The sequence below is a fragment of the Dromaius novaehollandiae genome, chromosome 4, assembly GCF_036370855.1.
Source record: "Dromaius novaehollandiae isolate bDroNov1 chromosome 4, bDroNov1.hap1, whole genome shotgun sequence".
Lineage (NCBI taxonomy): Eukaryota > Metazoa > Chordata > Aves > Casuariiformes > Dromaiidae > Dromaius > Dromaius novaehollandiae.
Genome location: NC_088101.1, coordinates 546,080 through 565,377, shown reverse-complemented (window position 1 = coordinate 565,377; position 19,298 = coordinate 546,080). Strand labels below are relative to the sequence as shown.

The following is a 19,298-nucleotide window of genomic DNA, read 5'->3' as shown; positions in this document are numbered from 1 at the left end:
CCCCACCTGATTTTTCCAAGTGGTAGAAGAGGAAAGAACTTACTGATGCACTCTGCACTGCAATGAAGGCATTTCTACACTCACAGAAACTGCCTGTGTCTCACTGTCATGTTCCTATGGAGCTAACAAAGATTGACAACTTGCTGTCCCTTCACCTTTGGGGCATCCATTCTGGCACACGTGTGCCATGTGCCAAACCCTCTTTCCGAACAAAGCCAATACTAATTCAAATAATGGGAAAAAACGGCACCACCACATATGTTCTTAATGCCTGTGCAAGCTGCACCTCCAGGGCTTTGCTGGTATTGAAATGCTGCAAAACGATACTGGTAAAAGTTCTTAGCACAGACATGAGTTTTGGACTTTCCCTCACGGGAAGTCTCCACCCTCCTAGTGCCCAGCGCCCATCAATGTCAAGAGGATAGGCCATGTAACTAAATGCAACATTAATCACCAGATGAAAGCTCTGAATGGATTTCGGGAACAGGGACATAGACCGATGGCAATGCTGGCTGGACAGGGCCTCCAGGGTCTCTAGTCCAACCTCCCACTTGGACCAGGGCTATCACCAGCACTAGATCAAAGCAGTTGTAGCTTTATCTTGCCAAGTCTTGGAGACTCCCAAAGATGGAGAAGTCACAGTCCACATCTTCAACACATTTCCTTTCAGAGGAATGCCAAGAGTGGGGTAAGCTATGTTTTTCACAGGGGACTCAGTTTTTAAAAAGGAACAGCAGATGGTGCACATCTGTCATTCTTTGTCTAAAAGCTTTTCTTGGTGTTGAATCCATTCCATAGTCAACCAAACTCTTTGCTGCACAGTTTGTTGATGTCTGCAATAATCACTAGCTATTTTATCTAAGACTTACCCATTACTGACTCTATATAAAAACTGTTCCTGTTCTGCTTAACATAGTTGGGGGAGATCAGGAATAAACACTCTCATCCTGGAATAAGTTGGGACCATCCACCCCAAGGCATTGTGCCAGAAGCTGCCATCTTCCAGCTATCCAATTCAGTCCAATGCAGCTGGGTTACCTGGGGAGTTTTAGCAGTAGGTCTTTGCTCACCTTGCTGACTTCGACAGCTTTAAGATAGGAAACACTCCCACAGGCAGACCCAAGCAGTCAAACATCTCCAGCAAGCAAAGCACCCAAGGAGCTGTGGATGACCTAAGCAGGTAGGACCCTAAGAAGACCTCACCTTCCTGTCACCAGCACTTGAGAACAGACATTATGATGGCCAATCTTTGCAGCAGGTCCATCTCAGTAGTACAAGGACTGGTATTCACAGAAGCAGTGGCAAGACTAATGAGCACTGGAAGGGTTTCAGCCCTAAAGGCTTTGCTCTGCACCTTGTTTTATTTTGTTTCTTTCCAAATGCAGCTAAACTACAGGCTAGCTTTGAAGTGGCTTTCCAGCTGGAAGCAGTGGTAAATACTTGAATACTTAGTCACTCCTTCTTATACAATCACCATCTTATTTCATGAACACTAAGGCTCTAAACTATGCCTTTTCTCCTCTGGGCCAAACTTTAGACTCATGTGTGGCTTTTCTTCCTGGCAAGACAACACAGAGAGGCACTTCTGGTGTGATATCTGCCTTTAGTCAGTTCTGCTGCTCTTAACATCTCACAGTCACAAAATCTCCATGTGTTGGGTCACAGCCTTGCTAGTATCTAACCACTGGTTAGCAGAAGAATATGGAGTTATTATGAACTCACCAAAATAGCTTTTTTCTTTCAGAGAATCCTACACAATTACTTAGAGAAGTGACTGAAGTTCAAATAAATTCTAGCTTCCAAGCTCAGAGGGTTATTTCACTGAGCATAAGGCAGAAACAGACCTTCTCTGTAGGAATGTAACTTCTAATTATGTATTGCTCCCTGCAGGCCATATGCTGGGATCTTTATTCTCTTCCATGTTTATTAATCAGCTACCTGATGTTAACAAGGAGATAACTTCTAAAAGATATGCAAATAGCACTGCAGTTTTCTTTACCAGTGACTCAGCATTCATATCAGAAGTGCATTAACAGGATACAAAGCCTATTAAAAAGCTCTCTGAATAATTATTAACTTCCTTGCCTCCAGTTCTTAATAATTTATGGAAGAAAATGGGTATTTTCTAATAGATAGCCCATCTTGCCAGGAACAGAGCTGCAAGATATCCTTCCTTCTTTAATTTAAAGTCTCTTTTCTTTCACTCTCCCTTTTCTTCTGTGAAGACCTGTAGGTAAAATTTTATTCAAATAAAGCAAAGCTAAATATCCTCAGTGGAAGGAAATTTGAATAAATGAAATGAAATGCTGTCAGCACTAAGAAGGCTGGACTGGCACAAAGTTAAAATACCAGTATCGTGTTGAGACTTATTCAAGCACTTGCAGATTACTTTCCCATTACTTTTCCTCTGCAACATCAGGAGGAAGCATCTGGGACAGAAAACAGGGCTTCGAAGCGTGGGCACTGTTCAAATAGGCATCCAAAGTTCAGAGAGTTTCTGACGCTAGCTTCAGCTATCTCCAGCCCTTTGGTTTGCAAAACTCTTCTGGAAGCCATATGAAAAAAGAAAAAAAGGTGAGGTTTTTGTGATGGACCTCTGTGGATCTGCTCTCTCAGCTGTTTCTCCAGGCTAAAGAGCCTCCAGACTTTGTTTATGCCTGGCTGGGGAGCCATTATCACCAAGCCCACTCATCCTCTTGTGCCCCTGTTGCCTCTGCCCTTGCCCATGCCTATCTGGGAATATATCGCACGTGAGGGGTGCTTAGATACTTCCCCATGCATTTGTTTGACCTATGGGCAGAGAAACAAGAGGGACATTGGAGAATGAGAAGAAGAGCAGAATTAAACTGTGAGCAAAATCAGAGGATCTACCACATACTCTCCAGCAAGGTAAGAAGACTAGACTCAAAGCACCTCTGACACAGACTAGAGATGCGTGGATGGGTTGGGGGTAGGCAAGTTAGTGCCAAAAGCTAGGACAAAGGCCCATTCACTATCCATGGCCAAGGGGGAAGTGGCTCTCTGTTATTCCATCATGACCAGAGTTTCCCAGTGTTGCCTATAAACTGCAGCTCTGCCCAGCTACCCAGAGAATGAGTTAATGTTACTGTTGCCTAGAGGCAACTGAAGCAATGTTAAATCAAAATGGTCCTGTTCCCCTGTTTATCCGGGATCATGTGCACCAAACAGAGATTGTTAATAAGCACGTAAATTAACTCACTGAAAGATAAATGAGTGTGGAAGACTGGCTTTTGGGGGAGCTATTCTCCAAAGTGACATGGTGACGGTGCATATCCATCTTATGCTTGCTGTGCAGGAGTTGTTCAGGAGAAAGTTTGTCTGCCTTTCCCCTCCTCAGTAGGGTCAGAAAACTCTTACTTGGTTTAGTTTTTTTTATACAGCTCTGTGCAAGAACTTTGTGCATGATTATTTAGTCACACAAACCTGAGAAATGCACAACTCAACACATAACTCCTATCCAAACAACACCCTCTTTTTTCCTTTCTGCCCCCTCCTCTAGTTCCTTTTTCTGTGATAAATCACAGCTTCAAGCAATGAGGCAACCCAGCCTGGCCTAACTTGCCAGTATTTAACTCCCTGATACTCCTTCCCCCCCAGAAATCTCTCTGGAAGCTAAAGATCCCCCAATGGTGGCAAATCCAGCAACCACCCCACCAATAACAAGATAAGAGAAAGATGCTCCCTTCTCAAGCTACTTAGTTAGCAGGCAAGGGTGGGGCAAAAGTTTGGGCAAAGATGAGGAAGGAGACAAAGCAGAGAGAAATACCACTTTACATGCTCAACCAGCCTTGAAACATCCCGATTAGGCATCTTGCTTAAAATATCTAGGCCGGAAGGTTTTACATGAAACATATCTTGCAATGGGGTGAACTTCAAAAGTGTGCTCTGATTGCAAATCTAACACTGCAGTCAGCCTTCAGCGGTTACCTGGAGGAACAATATCATATTCAGGAGATGATAAAATAATCCCACTATAATGCCAGGCAGACAGGGGACACTGTCAGAAACACACAGAAAAAGAAGAGCCATGCTTGGAAGAACCTGGAGGCTGACCCAGAGAATCGAAGGGTTATGGATGCACATGATGTCTGCGTATATACACACATGGGATATATCAGGACACCTGATGGATCTATACCCAAGCTCACATACACAAGCACAGGCCATTCAGGGGGAAGCCTGTGCTCTAGATTTTAGGAAACTGAATAAAAACAGTTCCAAAGCCAGAATCCTCCTTACTGTATAAAGCTAGTCCCCGGGCTTTGCGAATCTAACCGATGTTATCAGTATCTAACAGATGATATTCTTTGAAGCACAGCACTGCTGAGACACCCAGTCAAGCTGGCAGGGCAGCGTGCCAAGCCTTTCCAGCTCCCACTGGCCTGATTCCTGGGACATCAGATGCAGGCAGGTTGTTTTTATTGCTGAGGGTGTTTTAGTTTTCTCTTTCTCTTGTCAGCAATGCATTCATAGCTCAGCACAAGGTATCTTATGTGACTTTATGATGAGAGAGGTGCCGTGGCTTTAACAACCACATGATATTCATCATGGCACTGCATGCATGTTTCCAACTTCCCTGTGTTGCCCAAGACCCTCTGCAATCAAAGCACAAATCTAACAAGGCGAAGTCAAGCAGGGAAAAACAGGGAATGCTGGAATTACAGCCATGCACCCACACGCACTGCTGCCCCACTGCACAGCCCTCATGTTAAAGCTTTTCACGCTGTGATCATGGTCCTCTTCTTGTAAGAGGTCAACACCACTCTGTGGACCACACAAGCAGTGCTTGATTAATTGACAACTACTGCACATTTTGGGGGGGCTCCCCATGGAAATGACAGGGATAAGTGACCCCACGGGGACCTGGGGTGGGGGGAACCAGCACAGACTTGCTTGCCAGGGACAGTGTTCAGGCGCCTTAACCTCACACCCCCCCAGCACACCAAGGGAGAGGTCCTGTCCCTTCTCCACTCCCGGTGGTGCCACTGGAGATGCCTGTCCCCTCCCCAAGCCTGCAGGTGCTGGAGCATCCCTCCCCACCTCTTTCAGTGTCTCCAGCCCCACAGTTGCCATTACCCCTCACTGCCGAGCACAGGGTCCGTACGCTCTCCCTCTCCTGTGTGTCCCAGGGCCTTCCCACTCCTATGGGTGCCCCAGGGGTCTTTGACCCATATGTCCCAGTGCCTTCCAAGTGCCCGCTGACCCCCTTCAAGCCCCAGCCCCAGTGCACTCCCAGCCCCAGGGCATGCCTAGGCCATGCCCCAGAGCAGAGACTCTGTGTCCTCCCAGCGCTGTGTCCTTCCAGCCCTCCCACTCCTAACCACAACGCCTTCCTAGTCCCTGCCTCAGTGCTTTCCCAGTCTCATTCCCAGTCCCTGTGCTCTCCCAGTCCCAGTGCTCTTCTAGTCCTTATCCCAGTGCCAGTTCCAGTGCTCTCCCATTCCCAGTGCTCTCCCATTCCCAGTGCCACTGCTTTCCCAGTTTCAGTACCAGTGCTCTCCCAGTCCCCATCCCACTTCCAGTTCTCTCCCAGTCCTAGTTCTAGTGCCACTCCCAGTGCTGTCCCAGTGCCAGTCCCCCTCCCAGCGCCACCTCGGGGCGGGGCTCTCCCAGTTCCCCCCCCCCCCGCCCCAGGCCCCGCCCCGCCCCGCCCCGGCCCCTCCCTGCGCCCCGCCCGCCGCCGTCGCCAGTTCTCGGCCGTGGTGATGGCGGTGCCGGTGCCGGTGCTGGTGCTCCTGCCAGCCGTCCTCGCGGGTATCGGGATCGGCGGCGCCAGGGCAACCGGGGCAGCGGCCATCTCGGCGGGGGCGAGACGGGGACGGGGGAACCGGGCCGGGCCGGCACATCGGCCGGCCCCGGGGTGGGGAAGTCTGAGCCGGTACCGGGCACCGGCCGGTTGTGGTTGAGGGGACCGGATACAGGTCGTCCGGGGGAGGCGGAGGGACCGTTACCGGGCACCAGCCGGTTGGGGACCGGGGTTACTAGTACCGGACTCCGGCCGGTCGGGAAGCGGGGAGCGGCCCCGGACACGGGCCGGTCGGGGGCAAGGAGGCGCGGACCGGTACCGGCCGGCTGGGGGGCCGTTCCCGGCGAGGGGGGAGTGTGAGCCGGTCCCGGACACGGGCCAGTCGGGGGCAGGGCTCTACCGGACACTGGCTGGTGCAGGGGCGGGGGGAGCTGAGCCGGTCCCGGACAGAATCCGGTGCCGTGGAGCTCGGAGAGGGGGGATCTGGGCCGGACCCGGGCCGTTACCGGGGCGGGGGAGGAACCCAGGCCGGACCCGGGTGCCGTTAACGCCAGGCGCTCTCCGCAGGGCTCATCTCGCTGCCCTCCGCCGCTGCCAGCATCGCGGTGAGTGCCGCCTGCCCGGTGCCGGTGCTCCCGGCCGTGTCCCGGTGCCCCCCAGTCCCCCGTTGTCCGCGGGGAGGGAGAGCCACCACCAGTGCTCCCGGTGTGGGGCAGCCGGTTCTTCGAGGGGGCCCTCGGCCAGGGAGGGAGCCGGGGCGGAGGGGCTTTACCGCCCCCACGGCCCCTGCAGGGAGCTGCGCTGAGCACCCCCAAACCCCTCGTAGGGAGGGGGCACCCGGGGTGGGCTGTCACTCCAGCAGATGCTCCACAGAGCACTCGAAACCCCATGTGCCATCTGCCAGCCCGGGAGCGCGGCAACTTCCCCTTTCCAGGGCTGCAGCACACACACTGCGGTGAGATGAACTCCCATCTCGTATCCACTAACTCCTGTGGATGTCCTTCCCGTGGACTCACTGTCCATGTGTCCTGCCCGCATACAACATTGGAGGGAGCTGCATTTTATAGCACACTGCCGACTCGTTAGTATGACCTGAGACAGCAGCTATTTGCTCATAGCTCCAGCCATGCCAAGCCTCAAGTGATCAATTCCAATATAAGCATGGAAGATCTGTGGCTTTATGTGACTTAGGCACTTTATAGTGCCGTGCTGGCTCCTGTTGAACTCTCCTTTCTGTGCACGAGTGTGCCCATGTTCTTCGGAAGCTCGCAGAAACTAGCAAGCTGTTCATCTGGGAGGGCTCGGGAAAGCTGTTTCAAATGTCTTATCTTAGACTTCCTACACATCTGTCTTTCGTAGCCTGAATGCAGCAGGTATGGTGTGCCTGGATGTCCGAGGGACTACAATCCAGTCTGTGGGACTGATGGAGAGACCTACTCAAATGAGTGTGTGCTCTGCGAATCAAACAGGTAGTCACCTAAGTAACATCCGGACCTTCCCTTCCATGTGGCTTCCTTTGCACGTAAAATATTCACCCTCACATCCCTATTAACTGAAAAGTTGGTGGCTTTGCACCATTCAGTCTGTTAAACTGCAGTTTTAACATTATCTTCTCAAATGTCAGTCCCTTGCAGCAGGTTTTACCATGATATCTGTAAATGGCTTAGACGGTATTCAGTTAGCTGGTAGTACTGAATATTCATTTTTGCAGTTCCCAAGGAGGAACATCTCAGAGAGGGTTTAGCCTGTAGTGTTGTACAGTGGCTCTTTAGCATTAAATGTAATTCCAGACTTTTCCAGACTTTCTGTCAGAGACTCACAAAAAACATGAAAGATCCTACCTAGATGTGGAGTGCAGCTTTTACTACAAAATTTTTACATCAAGATTCAGTATCTTGTACTTTCTTTCACAGGGAGGAGTAAGAATGACAAATGTTAGGAGAAAATACTATTTTCCTATTCAGGTTGTTTAAACATTAATAATAAGTTTTCCTAATATTTGATAGAGGGTATTTTATTTTTTCATAATTTCATTCTTTTTTTAATTTGAAAACACAGTAAATCAGTACTTAATAGGCATTGTTACCCCCAATTATGACAGTCTTGAGACCTATATGGTACATCCTCTCAGTACAAACTGAGAGGAACTGCTTGCAAATTAGATGGTGAAAGGCAATTTACATTAAAATATTCATGAAATTAGAATAGAGTTCCTGTTTCTCACAAAAGAAAAAAGTAAGAATAGCAGAACAGCAGTGATGGACACTTACAAAATTACAAATAAACAGATTTCAACAAAGGGAAGGCTGAAATAAGTGTTTCTGACTTCAGGAGCAAAAAAAGTTAATTGTGACCAGATGCTTTACACAATTCAAATGATCAAGATAGAAAGAACATAGGCCAGAATACAAGAATGTGTCAAAGTATATTTAGAAGCAAGCAGATCTGCAGAGCTTGATGAACACTTACACTACAGTACTTCACAAACTACCCAAGCAAACAACAAATCACAAGGAAGTTTGGCAAACCTACAGTTTGGAAAAGGTTTGGAAATTCCAGGGAATCAGCGGGCGCGTGTAGTATGTATCTCTGAAAAGGGGAGAAAAGACATGCTAGCATGTTACATATTGGAAACCTACCCATCTTTGCTAACCTAGAAGGACGTTGGAGTCAGTTATTAAGCAATTGACTTGTAGACAGCCAGAGAAGACGACAGTAAGTAAAAACCGATACAGATTTTTCAAGAATAAACTGACCAAATCCATGAGATTTACTTTTTTGGCAAAATAACTGGCCTTGAAGTTATTCCTTGACATTAATGAGGCATTTTACATAGCTCCACTGGACATTCACATAAGTAGACAAACAGTTATTATTAGTAGACAAATAGTTTGAAATGTTTGGATTAAACAGCAGCAATCAGCATTCTGCAATCAAACTGCAAAGAGCTATTAAGCAAGGTCTCCTTTGGGTGTAATATATATAATTCCATCTTTTTGTAATGAGTTGGATGTTGGAACAGAGACAGTAAGAATTTGCAAAATGACATGAGATACAACGATCTTTACAGGACAGTATCAGAATTCCCAGGGATCTGTAGAAAAGGGCTGAAATCAATACAATAACAGACAAAAAATGAGTGCCAAGTATCACACTTAGGGATTGTAAATCCATGTGGTGGAGATCTGGGCAAGAGAGTATCTCATGATCTGAACAAGCCAGCAAAGGGATACTACTGCAAAAAGGAAGAAGTTATCTGGAGATGTGTTAGTTGAAGAGCTGTTTGTAAGATACGGCAGTAATTACTCCGGTCTCCTCGTTGCTGTTGTGTTCTGCACGAGGATCCTGTATCAAGTTTTGAGGACAATGCAGGCAAAGTGGAGGGAGTGAGAAGAGGAGCATCAGAAATGATAAAAGGTCAAGACAAGAGGAACAGCTGAGCAGGAAGTATGAGGCAGAGCCTCAAAGAAAGAGAGTATTGAGTGACCAGTGTCACTGTCTGCACCAAGGGCCAGGACAGGATGTTACTGGTTTAATTTGAGCTAGGTAGATGGAAAAAAAGTCTCTGTACTTAGAAGGAGGAGTGCAGAAGCTGTGGAGCAGATGTTGTAATAAGTTGTGTAATTGCTTTGCTGGATATTTTTAAGAGCAGGTTAGACAAGCATCTGTCAGGGCTGATGAAAGCATATTTGATCCTCTCTCGGAGCAGAATGACAAGTTTTGAGATCCAGCCTTAGATTTCTAGGATTTATTTTTCAGGCTTGATCCCTCAATTTCAAATGGGTGCATGCTAGACTTCAGCACTGCAGGCAACACAGAGGCAAACTCTAGGCAAAACGCTGCTATTTCTTACCATTACTTATTTCCTTACCATTACTTATTTCCTTAAGTGATCCATGATGTGGCTTACATCTTACACTAAATGTACTACATGTATATTAAATGTTTTGTGTGAAATGTGCTACACAGGATTTAAGCCAGTTACACACAAGATGGGTTTCATTTTAACCATTATTTTTTGCTGTTTTTTTTACATGCTTAGAAACACGTATTTTGGTCTGAAGGGACACAGGGTGATCAGATACTGATTTTTTTTCTTTAATGATTCAGTAGTTGGCCTGCTCAGTGGCCTTTTAGTGCAGTCTGGAGAGAGGCTTTGTTTTGAAGTGTTTGACTTGGCATGAACACAGCAAGGATGGAACGCTTTCTTATTGGAAGAATTTCAGTTTTGAAAAGCTGTGTTCATGGTCATAAGCAATAGCCATTTCACTTCAGGGAGTGCACTGTACAGTTCGTCACACTCCTTAGGAAGGGAGAACAAAGCGATCTTTCTGCCCCTCTTAACAAGCTGCGCACACAGTAATTACTAGGATATTTAGTGGAATGTGCTGACTTAGAAACAGATATACAGCTATGTCTCATAATGAACTGCAAACAAATCAGCTCTGAATTAACTTCGGTGATTCTCAACAGTCAGCTCACTAGTCGCTTCCAACCCATTTAAGCCCATTAAAGGACTTTTTAAGCGGAGGTGTCCTTCCCTGATGGCCAAGACAGTACCAACCACTGCCTCTTCTAGCTGTGCAAGACCATGCAGGCTCTTGGGGGCTGGAGCCAAGCAGCACCTGGAGAGCCCCATGTGCTGCAGAGCATCAGAGCACTGCAGGAGATGTTGCTGTGGCTGGTCCGTGACAGCATGGGATACCCAGCTGCTGGTCTTTATTTATTTATTTATAACACTTATATCTAATCCATTCTGGAATGGGTACTCAAATGCAAATCTCAGGATTCTTGTACACTTACTGTTCACTAGCAGTGGCAACAGCTGATCTTAATTCACACCCAGGCTGGCAGCAGCACAAGCCCTTTGGAAACACACCCAGCAGTTTGAGCTGCCTCTGCACAGTATAGCATAAAGGCTGTCTTCTTCAGCTGGGCTTTTCCCTACATCCCCTACACATGTGTGCTTCTAACAGCATCCCTGACTTCCATCTTCTTAAGCTGCTCCACCTCCTTCTGGTAAAAAGATCTCTGCTACAACTGCTACAACATATCCTCCCTACTTTGGGGTAATCATAAGCCACATGAATTTCATGAGAAGTAAATTTCTTGTGCATGGTTTGATTCTATTAAGATACAGAGGCAAACAGCCTGCGTTATACCACTTTCTTCTTATATCTGCACTTGCTTGGTAAACCAAGATTTGTAAATGGAGCATGCCAAACTACCATGTACGGGACTTCCAAAGGAAGTCTAAAATTTCCAAAACAAGGGAGAGTTGGCTATAATTTTCTTTAAGGAGATTCCAACATTCAGAGACCCAAACATTCAAAATTTAGTGAAGTGAGGGATGCAGAGTTGCACAAGGTTGCACACAGTTACCACTGAATTCCCAAATGAAAGGGGTGGATTTTGTCAGCATTAGATCTGGTTCCCACTTCAAGGACTGTAGAGCACGTCTTGTATTAGAGTGCTTTGTAATGAATGCTTCATCCCTCATTGTGAGATTTCTGTCCTGTGATTTGATACTTCCCAGATTTGCAGATGACTTTATGAGGTTTTTATAGGCAACAAAGTCTTTACGTCACAGTTACTGTGCAGTAAGGTTTGCTGAAATCATTGCACTGAACACTGAACGCACAGAACTGGAAGAAGTTGCTGTGTAAAATGTCTGTTAAATTCAAGTGGAGTGCTCCTCTTCTAAAATATTTTTGTTTTGCTTTGCAGTGAAAATAAAAAGGATGTCCAAATTTTCAAGAAGGGAAGTTGCTGATATGACAGATTGGAGGCTTTTGAGAAAATGAGAAGGAAACACAAGCCAATCCAAATTGAAACGTCTTAAATGTACCTTCTACATATCCTGTCTTAATAAATAAGTTTGCCTGTTTAAGCAGACTGAGTGCTTTATATTAAGTGCATTACATTAAGTATATTGAGTGCATTATATTAAAACCTGTGTGCTTATAAACATAGCTGTAGTATATTTATAATCTGAACCCCAATGTATTCTTTCCTGTGGGACAGAGCACAGGGTAGGAGAAAAGTGTCCCAACTATATACCAGTAACGGTTATTCAGGGGAGGAAACGGAAGGGCAGCCAGTGCCGTTGCCGCAGCACCACCTGCGGAGCAGGGCAGTCAGCCCCCGGGCAGTGCTGGGCGCAGCGGCAGCTACTCGTTCCCACGAGGTTCTGAGGCCGCAGGCGCCAAGAACCACCAGAAGGGTTTCCCGTGTAGGCTACCAAGCTCCCGTGACGGCGCCGGGACGTTTAACGAGCCTCGCCCGGGCGTTCCTCACCCCCGGCCGCCCCGGCGGAGGGCAGCGACCCGCGCGCCAGCCCCTCCCCCCCGCGCGCATCCCCGTAACGGCTGTTTCGGACCGTTGAGGCAGCTGGGGCGGGGCGCCCGCTCGCCCGCCCCCCGTAACGGCTGTTTCGGACCGTTGAGGGAGCTGGGGAGGGGGAGGGGGTGTGCGCTGCCCGGCTGCGGTCCCCTCTAACGGTGTCAGGGTCCCTGTGGCGGTGCAGTCACAGCGGTGCCTCCTTGTTTCGTTGGGCGCCGGGGTCACCGGCCTGTCAGCAGAGTAGCTTCCCGCGGCAAAAAGCGGAGTGCGCTCGGAAAAATAAAGATCCGTGTAAAAGAGCCTGCCTCGGAGTGGCTCAGGAGGACCTTCTGTTGTGGAGGACCTGTGTCCTTCCCCAAAAGGCAAACTTGGGTTGCAGTTCTCTGTTTCCCCGCTCGTTTTGCAGATGGTGCAAAAGGGCAAGTAGCGTTTCTTGCTTTTGTGCCGTTCTGCTAAAATACCTTTGTTGTCTGTGCTTCGAAAGGCAGTGGAATGTATTTGGTTAGTATTGTGGTGCTTTGGTGCTGTAAGGATGGCCTCCACCTTTGATCACAGTGGTACGGTGTCTGCTTTAATCTCAGCTCCAGATAATGGCTTCGTCAGGCATTGCTGGGCAGCAGCAGTGCAGGCATACAGCACACCTTATAAGCCTGATGAATGTTAACAGGTCAGTGACTTCGGTTTTGACAAAACAATAATCTCTTTGACTTACAGTTCTTTTAAAAGGTCAATGCTATCCTTATCCTCCGGCCCATTCTTATGTCCATTCCCACAGTGCAAAGAATAATCACTGAAAAGAGTTACTTGACATGGTACAACTGGAGGACTGGAAGCTTCGGATAAAGTGGGCACAGTGAGACAAGAATACATGGATGGCAAGGAAAGATGACCAGGGCCTCTCTAAAAGTGATCCACTGTTGATGGAAAATCAACTTTCTCTGTTGGTGGCAAATCCATTTTAGAAAGTTCCTATGCAAACCCAGCTGTTGTTTCCCCCTGCAGGTCTGGAAATGTTCACTTCTTCAGTTGTACCAAATGCCAATGCAGTTATTTGTGTGGCTATAATGTGAATTAAGGAATGAATGGAAAAAAGAAGTTGTTTGTTTTTCTTTTTCTTTATTATATTTTTGCTTACTGTTTGTGCTTACAAGGCAACTTTAACAACTGCAGTCTCATTAGTTATAGAAATGCCCCTTCAGTATTTGAAGAAAGTGTCCATGCACTGCATTTTCTGCAAAATTCAGAAAAAATAGTAGCTACGTATTTTTTTTAGGAGATTGAATTCCTGCACGTCATGTTTATTAAACACCACAAAACAAAACAAATCTAAACAAAAAATAGCATGTAGGCTGATGATGATCATTACATAACACTGCTCTCAGCATAGGAATGCTGTAAGATACCACCTTTGGATAGATTTTAAATCCTGCCCTTCTTCTGCATATTTACAAAGTTGTGTATTCAGCACAGCATGTAATTAGCCACCAAATCTGCCCCTAACATCTGTACTTCATTTTCTCCAAGTTAGAAGGTGCTAATAATATTATGGCAAAGGGTTTTCATATTGCCTTTTCTAGCCAATACCAAGATACTGGGTTTTTTTGTTGTTGTTTAAAGGTATCTTTCACCTGGTTTCAAAGTGGGTGAGGAAGGCATCTCATAAAAGTGCCAGTGGTTTTTGCACCTTGTCTATACTAGGGTTGCTGTTATATTTACACAGAAATGGAAGGGAAGAGGTGAATCTGATGTAGACAAAAACATTTTTTCTGAACAAAGAAATTGGGATGTCTCAGTGCTAAGTACTTGTAAGCCCTTAATGTAAGCGGAAGTGGCAGGTGTCTTCAAAAACAGCATTGAGCCCTTCTGGTAGTTGGCTGGTGGACAGGTAATTCTTAGGAAGATGAACAAGGGCAGGATTTCATCATGGCTTTCTTGTATGAAGTCCGTTTATTTTCATATAAATCACAGTGGATGAAGTTTTCTTTCTCCCAGGATACAATTCCTGGGGTTCAACCCCATCATCTCATCAGTCCTCAGTAATTCTGGAGTAGGTCTAATATCTCCACACAGCCACTGTTTCCCCCCACAGGTGTTTCCTCCATGTCACGTTGTGACAGCAGGGCTGAAACAGCAAGTGTGTTAACAGGGCTCAGGAATCTCCTTTTGTGCAGAATGGAAGAGTTGAACAAATTTCTAGAGATCTGATGTGCTAACGTGTGTTGCATTCCTATAGATATTTTCACAGAAATACTTCTGAAGGAGGAGAAATCCAGATGTATGTAACAGATCCTACTTTCTAGTCTTACCCAAGACAAGATAACTCTGATTCAGCAGACATCTACAGAGAAGGCAGGGGAAATGGTTCTTGTGTTTGGTAAGGTGTAGGACATTTCAGGAGCTTTTGAAATGTAGGCCATTTTGCAAATGACAGTAACTTCTGCACAACTATCTGTGAAGACTAAGGGGGAGAGATTGATGTGTAGGAGCAGATGTTTCCTTATCATGTCCTGAAATAATCTTGATGGACATTTTATACAATTTTAAGTAATGTTGCCACAGTTCTTATTGTATATTATATTATGAAATCATATTTGTGTTTTATATAGTCCCATCTTTTTGATGTGCTTTGCAATGATAAGTAAAATGTAGAAAAGTGAATGACTCTCAGTGCTGTCATTTGGATCCTTGCAGAGCTGAATGTAAAACAAAATTTGTGTCCTTTCCCAAACTCAAGTATTGTATTGTAATCCAGTTTGGTGCTTATGAAGCTTTATAGGTCAAAAAGTTGGTGACTCAGAGTTTCAGTATGGTGGACTTCATTTTGCTTTAAGTTAAAATTGCATGGTGCATTGAGGACAATGCTGGAAAGGCTTACGCATATGAAGAGTTGTCAGTCTTCTGATTTAATCTGGTTGTCTTCAGTGGCTCTGTTAGAGGTCCATTTTACATACAGTGAGGTAGGAGGTTGCCTAGGTGGTAGAGTGCTAGAGCAGCAAAATGGTGACAGAAAGGGAAAGCCACCCTTTGGGCGTTGCAGCAGTAGCTCTTGTGGTTCAATGGTGGTGACTAAGTGGCTTCCACATGCTTTAGTTGCCCTGCGAGTCTCCCAAAATTGACCCCCCCAGCTGCCTCCTTGGCTGCAGGAATAAATCTACTGCCAGCAGCTCTAGCCACTACTACTCAGGGAAGTCACCAGGCAGGGAGGTTTTTGGAGCCTGGCTATGCTCCCTTCCTTCCTTTTTCTGGTGTGACAGAGTGCTGAATGTGTGATACTTGGAGGAGGAGGTGATGAGGCAGGCTCAGGGTAGGATAAGGTGCCCAGGCATTGAGGTCGTAGCCACATCTCACTGGGTCTAAGCAAAACGCTCAGTGTTGGTACCCTGAGCTACTTGGAGTGGATGGCATTAAGTTTTCCACTAAACCAAGTCAGACATACTTCTTTTCTCTTGAGAGATGTTTTTCTTTTCTATCAAGTTAAACTTTTTACATTGCCCTTCTCATTGTAATAATTAAACAGAATGATTGAAAGCAGAAGTTGCCAAGGATCTCCTTATTTTTGAAAACTTCCTTTTAATCAGACTTCTAGTTTGATGTATCTTACTGTTCATGCTCCAGGCAACTTGTTGGTGAGGCAAACTGTTTCTGAATAGCAGAAGGGGGTGAAACAGTTCTGAAATTTGGTTGCAATTGCTGTAGCTATGTTGCCCAGCTTTTCTTTGCTATTTGATTTTGTATTTTAAATTGTGCTTTGTACTTCTAGCTGTACTTCAAATTGTCTAAACATGCATTTCCAGCTGAAGCAAAGAGAAATATTTGTCTTTACTGAAGAGACTGGTGTATGGCATCGAGTCATGACATGCCTGGCTTTGCCAGGAATTGATGAAATCCTAGCCTTGTTCAGATTAATAATTGACTAGGACAGGACTTCTCTCCAGTGTTTTGTGACTACCATGTTTGATTTATCAGATGGATTAAAATCCATATGTCCCTTTGACTGCTCTAAGTGTTCACTGATCCCCATACTACTCACAGCAGTTATGAACTACCTAAAATCAGTAACATGGAAAGATGTCATCATCATCACCTTTAGACTTCAACAGTCCTTCTAACAAGCCTTCTCCTTAGCTTACTGTATCTCCATGAGACTAAGAAGGAACTAATATTTGCTGAATAGCATGACTGTGAAACAAGATATGAGAGATTCTGTCTTCTGTCTGAGCTTGGTAGGTTGGATAATATTTTGTTTGATTAGGATTTTATGCTATTTGCTAGCTTCCCAAGCTCAGCAGTCTTGATCTGACTGGAAGGAGAATTTGCAGGCATCTGTCTAGGTCAAATGAAAGTTAAGAGATGTCTTACTGGCTAGTGCTAATGATGTTCAAGACCTGTAAAACTCCCTCTTCCCCCTTTCTAAGCCTGATACATGCCTGTGTCTAATTTCTATTGGGAAATTATTGCAAAATTATGATTTTTCTTTTTTTCCTTTCTTGCTGCAAGCATGGGTCACTTTCTTTTAAATATTCCACCTATGTAATTTTGGATCTTTTTCAAGTCAGAAAAAATGATATTTCTACTACTGTTTGTCAGTAAACATTCTGAGAAATGGAGAGCACTGTTCCCCAGAACACACTGTGGGTCTCTTTTATGAGACAGCCAGGCTCCAGCTCCCAGCTTAAGTGTCGGGAGTTTGGAAGTGCTCAGAGCCTTTGCTTCACTCACTGTTTCGAGGGTTTGCAGGTTTTCTCAGCCAGAGGTGATACTATGCTTCAGTCTGAGCAAGGAAAAAAGCATCTCTCCTTGAATTCCTGGCAGACTCTTTCATGACTGGGGCTGCTGTGTTTCTTTTGGGTATGATGAAAATATATCAAACTCACCGTGCTTACAGTGAAACATTTAGGGCTCAAAAGATTATTGCTGGCAGTTTAAAACCCTCATCCATCAGAAAACATCTATTATACACATATGCTAACCATTAGCAGTCATCCAGCAGGGACTTTCAAAACAGTTGGATTCCTCTCTCTTCCTCTTAAGTGGCGGTGTAGTGTTGGCCTGTACTGTTATGTAGTCGCTGTGCTTGTCCTGGGTCGCACAGGACCACGAACCAGTGTAGAAAGGAGACATCTAATTGTGGGACAGGTGGTCTGAATCCTATAGGAGAATAGTCAGGAGGAAGGACTTGAGCTTGTGGACTTTGTTATTGCTCACTAGGTGGCAGCACTTATTTTCTTTTAAATCCCATTTTATGCTGTTAGTGCAGGTGTAGTAGAGACCTTTTATTAATAGTTACCTTTTGTATATATAAATGTTCTGTTAGGGACTGATTCTTTCCATCTATATTATTAGTGTCCTTACAGTCTGATGCACAGTAGATCTCATTTAATCAGTGGTGTTAACTTGCTTTTTCCTTGGTCACTGAATACAAGTGTGTTTGCTGCAAGACACTCCATAGTTTTGTATTCTGTAATAATTTTATTCTATGGGCAGATGTCTCATAGATGAACCTGTGACATTCATTGCCTTGCTTAGGATTCCACTGAGTTCTGTCTTAGCTTTGTAATTCTGTAGCTGGCCACATAACAATTTTTGAAAGTTGCTTCATTTTCTTAAAACCCCTAAATATTTGTAGAAGCAGCACAGGCTTCTGGATGGAGCATTCTTAGCTGGATAACCTAAGTAAAAAGTCACTTTCCTCAGTGACTATATCTCTTCTTTACCTTAAGGAGAAATTTACCCATTTGAAGTGCTTTCTTGTCTACTGGTGAGAAATTATATGAGATTCTGGTACACTTGTTTTGTTTTACATTTCAAGGAGATCTGAATATTTTTTCTTGACATTATGTTCAAGAGCCTTTAGAGTTGACTTAAAGCTATTCCTACTTAAGTTAGTGGGGTCCAACTTCACCAGTAACGGAGTTAAGCAGGTGCTGAAAAATCCTGTTAGGCTCTCAAGGGCAGACAGTAGAGCTGGAATTGAGCTGTTAAACGCATTTAGTGATTGTCTGGTGTCATTGTAGGTTCTGTGGGGTATCACATCTAGCCTCCGACTGCTACCCTAGAAGGACCTGGGTCTCCTGCAAGTCCTTTGTTATATCTGCCAGTCCCCTGCGGTTGTTTTGGATACTGAAGAAGCTTTCCATTTACTTGGGAGTCAGAGCTTTTCTGGGGTTGTTTTTTATGGAGTAGCTTGTGTGCTGTTAATTTATGCCTGTGCTTCCCCCATGCTATACCACAATGCACATACCTTCTCTAAGCTTAAGCTAGGAGACATAAATACAGCTAGAATGTACAATGTGGTAATGAAATGATTGTGAATGGTAAGTCACTTCAGTAATTAAATTTACCTGATAAGTAGTAGAAGTTAATAGACAACTTGTGGCAATTTCTGTGTCTGGAAGTTTGATAGGTTTGTAAGTGTAATCACAGTTTGCTTGACTATTTATAGTATTACTAGTTGAAAGGCTAGAAACTAGTTGAAAGGCTAGAAAATACTCATGTCAGAGTTAAGTAGGAGAAGAGTTATAGTAAGCAAGTCATCTGTCTGGATCAGCAAAGGTAGAGATTTCCTAAGCTCTGGGCAGAAGGGTCTGTAAACTCTTAGTAGCACCTGCTATTATCTGGTCCAGCCCAAAGCGGGGGGGGGGAGGGGAAAACTGCATGTTTTGGAGACTTCTTCCACTCTTACACAGAGAAAGAATGAAAACTGTTTCTAATTATGTAGCCCTTAAAAAGTGATCAGAAGAAAAAAGGGTGTTTTTTTTAACTCTGAAAGGAAAAGTAAGAGTTTGGACTCATGGGAAGAAAAAGACACATTTACCTACTCCTGATAATTGATTAGATTAGTTAACTAAGTTACATCATACCCCAACAAATACTGCATTTCAGGTCTTCAGTGCACCAGAAAGGCAGCAGACACAGATATATGGATTAATGTGCTAGAATGAGGATCTTGAATGCCATTTCAACGGTCATGAAAAGAACTGATTTTTACCTGAATGAGCAACTCAGGCAAACTGTGCCAAGAATTAGCAGGGGGGAACATGACCAGAGTTATTTTTCATTTGCTGGTAGTCAGTCTTTGGACTGCAGGTTTTCCTTCTACCTTCTCTCCATCTGTTAGTTCACTGATCAGTTGAGAAAGGACTGCAATCCTTCTTGCTGGAGCTTTGCTGTAAGGCAGATTTAATGAACA

The 19,298-nt window shown here is 45.1% G+C and overlaps 1 protein-coding gene across 1 annotated transcript; it reads left to right on the top strand.

Moving 5' to 3' along the window:
* The first annotated feature begins 5,681 nt into the window (after positions 1 to 5,681).
* SPINK2 (serine peptidase inhibitor Kazal type 2) lies at positions 5,682 to 11,657 on the top strand. Its single transcript, XM_026110392.2, has 4 exons — positions 5,682 to 5,775; positions 6,335 to 6,372; positions 7,127 to 7,236; positions 11,495 to 11,657. Exons 1-4 carry the CDS (start codon positions 5,727 to 5,729, stop codon positions 11,538 to 11,540), a joined length of 243 nt encoding a protein of 80 aa, XP_025966177.1. The 5' UTR covers positions 5,682 to 5,726; the 3' UTR covers positions 11,541 to 11,657.
* The last annotated feature ends 7,641 nt before the right edge of the window (positions 11,658 to 19,298 follow it).

Bases quoted from the DNA above. Each gene is read 5' to 3' on its own strand.
- SPINK2 (XM_026110392.2), top strand. From the start codon at position 5,727: ATGGCGGTGCCGGTGCCGGTGCTGGTGCTCCTGCCAGCCGTCCTCGCG. The intron at 6,373-7,126 runs GTGAGTGCCGCC...TGTCTTTCGTAG, and splicing joins CCGCCGCTGCCAGCATCGCG to CCTGAATGCAGCAGGTATGG. The intron at 7,237-11,494 runs GTAGTCACCTAA...TTTGCTTTGCAG, and splicing joins GTGCTCTGCGAATCAAACAG to TGAAAATAAAAAGGATGTCC.